At 44.9% G+C, this 3106-nt stretch overlaps 1 protein-coding gene across 5 annotated transcripts in view; it reads right to left on the bottom strand.

The window, feature by feature from the left end:
- PDPR (pyruvate dehydrogenase phosphatase regulatory subunit) overlaps nt 1-3106 on the bottom strand; it is a 53249-nt gene that overhangs the window by 2962 nt on the left and 47181 nt on the right. For all 5 annotated transcript variants that reach the window (XM_023514123.1, XM_023514122.1, XM_012806169.2 and 2 more), the window contains one exon: nt 705-887. In XM_023514123.1, coding sequence (XP_023369891.1) covers nt 705-887 — 183 coding nt within the window. The remainder of the gene's footprint in view (nt 1-704; nt 888-3106) is intronic.

Raw genomic sequence — 3106 nt, 5'->3', positions numbered from 1 at the left:
CTCAGGTGTATGTGGCTGGCGCCTTAGCCGATTGAGCCACAGGCGCCGAGCCAGATTATTCTCTTGAACTATGATTTTTCTAAAACTCATGTTCATATATTATTTAAAAAAACCCAACAAAATAAGGCAGCCAAGTGACCGTAAGATGACTACTTTTACAAATATTTGTGGTATGTTGATGAATTGCTGTAATCAACTCCGAAAAACTTACCAGAATGCACTCAGCATTTTGAAAGCAAAGCACTGGACATGAGTATTGTCTTTATTTTTTGTTTTGAGACAGAGTCTTACTTTGTCACCCTTGGTAGAGTGCAGTGGCATCACAGCTCATAGCAACCTCAAACTCTTGGGCTCAAGCGATTCTCTGGCCTCAGCCTCCCCAGTAGCTGGGACTACAGGCACCCACCATAACACTTGGCTCTTTTTTAGAGAAGGGGTCTCGCTCTGGCTTAGGCTGGTCTCCAAACTGTGAGTTCAGGCAATCCACTCGCTTTGGCTCCCAGAATACTAAGATTACAGGCCACTTCACCTGGCTAATGTGTTCCTTCTAAGGATGTCTGAGTCTTCATTATTCACCTAATGCCTCACTGAGGTCTCAAGCTTTTGATACTTTTCCTCCTGTATCAGCTATTTTTCTTACTCTAGAGCAGATTTCACTGCTCTGGAAGCTGAACGACAGATTGGAGTCTGGATAAACACGGTACCTTGTCTAATTTCACGCGAGACTCTCGTCCACATTCGAGGGGTGTGGTGAGGGTATTTAAATCCTGTCCCCAGAAGGCAAAAAACTTCTCAATTCGGAGACTGCGCAGAGCATAATATCCAGCATTCCGGATTCCGTACTTTTGCCCAACACTCATCACTTCATTGTATACATGCAGGGCATACTACGGGGAGAGATGAAAGGTTAGTCACTAGCATACCTTCAGAATTAAACCCATAATCTGTCTGGAAGTGCTGAGGGCTCACCCTAATAACATGGCCAAGGGAGGACATCTCACCCTTGACAAGCCAAAGCACTACCACCCAGGAATAACGAGCTGAGGTCACCCCAACCCAGATCATAAGCTACATGAAAACAGGATCCACATCTTTTCTTTTCTCTAAAATGTCTCTTATAAGTCAAGCGCAGTGGCTCACACCTATAACTCTAACACTTTGGGAGGCTGAGGAGCAAGGACTGCTTAAGGTCAGGAATTTATGTCCAGCCTGGGCAATAAAAAAGACAGTGCCAGGTGTGTGTACATGGTTGTAGTCCTAGCTACTCAGGAACCTGAGGCAGGAGGATCACTTGAGCCGATAAGTAGAGGTTATAGTGAGCTATGATGACACCACTGCATTCTAGCCTAGGTGATACAGTGAGACCCCTTTTCAAAAAAATAGGAAAAAAAGGTATTTGATTATATAATTCTTTGCTTATAAGATCCAAAATGTTGTGGGCAGTGCCCATGGCTCAGCGAATAGGGCACCGGACCAATATACAGAGGGTGGCGGGTTCAAACCCAGCCCTAGCCAAACTGCAACAACAAAAAAGTAGCTGGGCGTTGTGGCGGGTGCCTGTAGTCCCAGCTACTTGGGAGGCTGAGGCAAAAGAATCGCCTAAGCCAAAGAGCTAGAGGTTGGTGTGAGCTGTGACGCCACAGCATTCTACCCAGGGCAACAAAAGACTCTGTCTCTAAAAAAATCCAAAATATTGTAAGAAGGCTGGGCACAGTGGCTCACACCTGTAATCCTAGCACCGTGGGAGGATGAGGCAGGTTGATGCTTGAGCTCAAAAGTTTGAGACCAGCCTGAACAACAGACCCCATCTCCAGTAAAAATAGAACAAATTATCTGGGTGTTGTGACAGTCACCTGTAGTCTCAGCTACTCAGGAAGCTGAGGCAAGGGGAATCATCACTTCAGCCCAAGAGTTTGAGGTTGCTGTGAACTGTGATGCATACCACAGCACTCTACCCAGGGTGACAGAGTGAAACTCTATATCAGGGAGGCCGAGGTAGACTGGCTGATCTGACAAGTTCGAGACCAGCCTGAGCAAAAGTGAGACTTCCCTGTCTCTACTAAAAACAGAAAACTGAGGCAAGAGGATTGCTTGAGCCCAAGTTGGTGGTTGCTGTGAGCAATGATGCCACGAAACTCTACCCAGGGTGACAGCCTGAGACTCTGTCTCGAAAAAAATAAATAATCATCCTAATTCATAAATATAACAAAATGCAAAAAATACCAATGAGTTTTTTTTAACTAGATAATTATGAAGTTATCTGATAAAGGTGAATTCTCAAATCAATTGGGTATCGATGTGGAAAAAAATTTGACTCATACCTCATAACATATACCAAGAGACACTGTGAAAGGATCAAGCACTTAAGTTTTTTTAGGGGCCAGCACAGTGGCTCACGCCTATAATCCCAGCACTTGAGAGGCTGAGGTGGGTGGATTGCCTAAGCTCACAGGTTGAGACCAGCCTGAGCCAGAGTGAGACCCCATCTCTAAAAAAAATAGCTAGGTGTTGTGGTGGACGCCTGTAGTCCCATCTAATTGGGAGAATGAGACAAGAGAATCGCTTGAGCCCAAGAGGTTGAGTTTGCTGTGAGATATGATGCCATGGTGCTCTACCAAGGGTGTCAAAGTAAAACTATCTCAAAAAAAATTTTTTTTAAAAAGTCAAAACCATAAATAGCAATTTAAAAAACTATGAAAGCACCAGAGGAAAATTGGAATTTTTTTTTTATTTTTGGAGACATTATCACTCTGATTCCCAGGCTCGAGTGCCATGGCCTCAGCCTAGCTCCTAGCAATCTCAAGCTCTTGGGCTCAAGCAATCCTCTTGCCTCAGCCTCCCAAGAAGCTGAGACTACAAGTGCCCACCACAACACTAGGTTAATTTTCTTTTTTTGGCCAGGGGCTGGTTTGAACCCACCACCTCCGGTATATGGGACTGGCGCCCTATCCTTTTGAGCCACAGGTGCCACCCACGTTCATTTTCTTTTACTTCTTTTTTTTTTGAGTCAGAATCTCACTATGTCACCCTTGGTAGGTAGAGTGCCGTGGCGTCACAGCTCACAGCAAACTCAAACTCTTGGGCTTAAGCGATTCTCTTGCCTCAG

Source organism: Otolemur garnettii, unplaced genomic scaffold (assembly GCF_000181295.1).
Source record: "Otolemur garnettii isolate 467f Iridium unplaced genomic scaffold, OtoGar3 scaffold00047, whole genome shotgun sequence".
In the NCBI taxonomy this organism is placed as follows: Eukaryota; Metazoa; Chordata; class Mammalia; order Primates; family Galagidae; genus Otolemur; species Otolemur garnettii.
The sequence above is the reverse complement of the archived record's forward strand: the minus strand, read 5'-3'. Positions and strand labels throughout refer to the sequence as shown.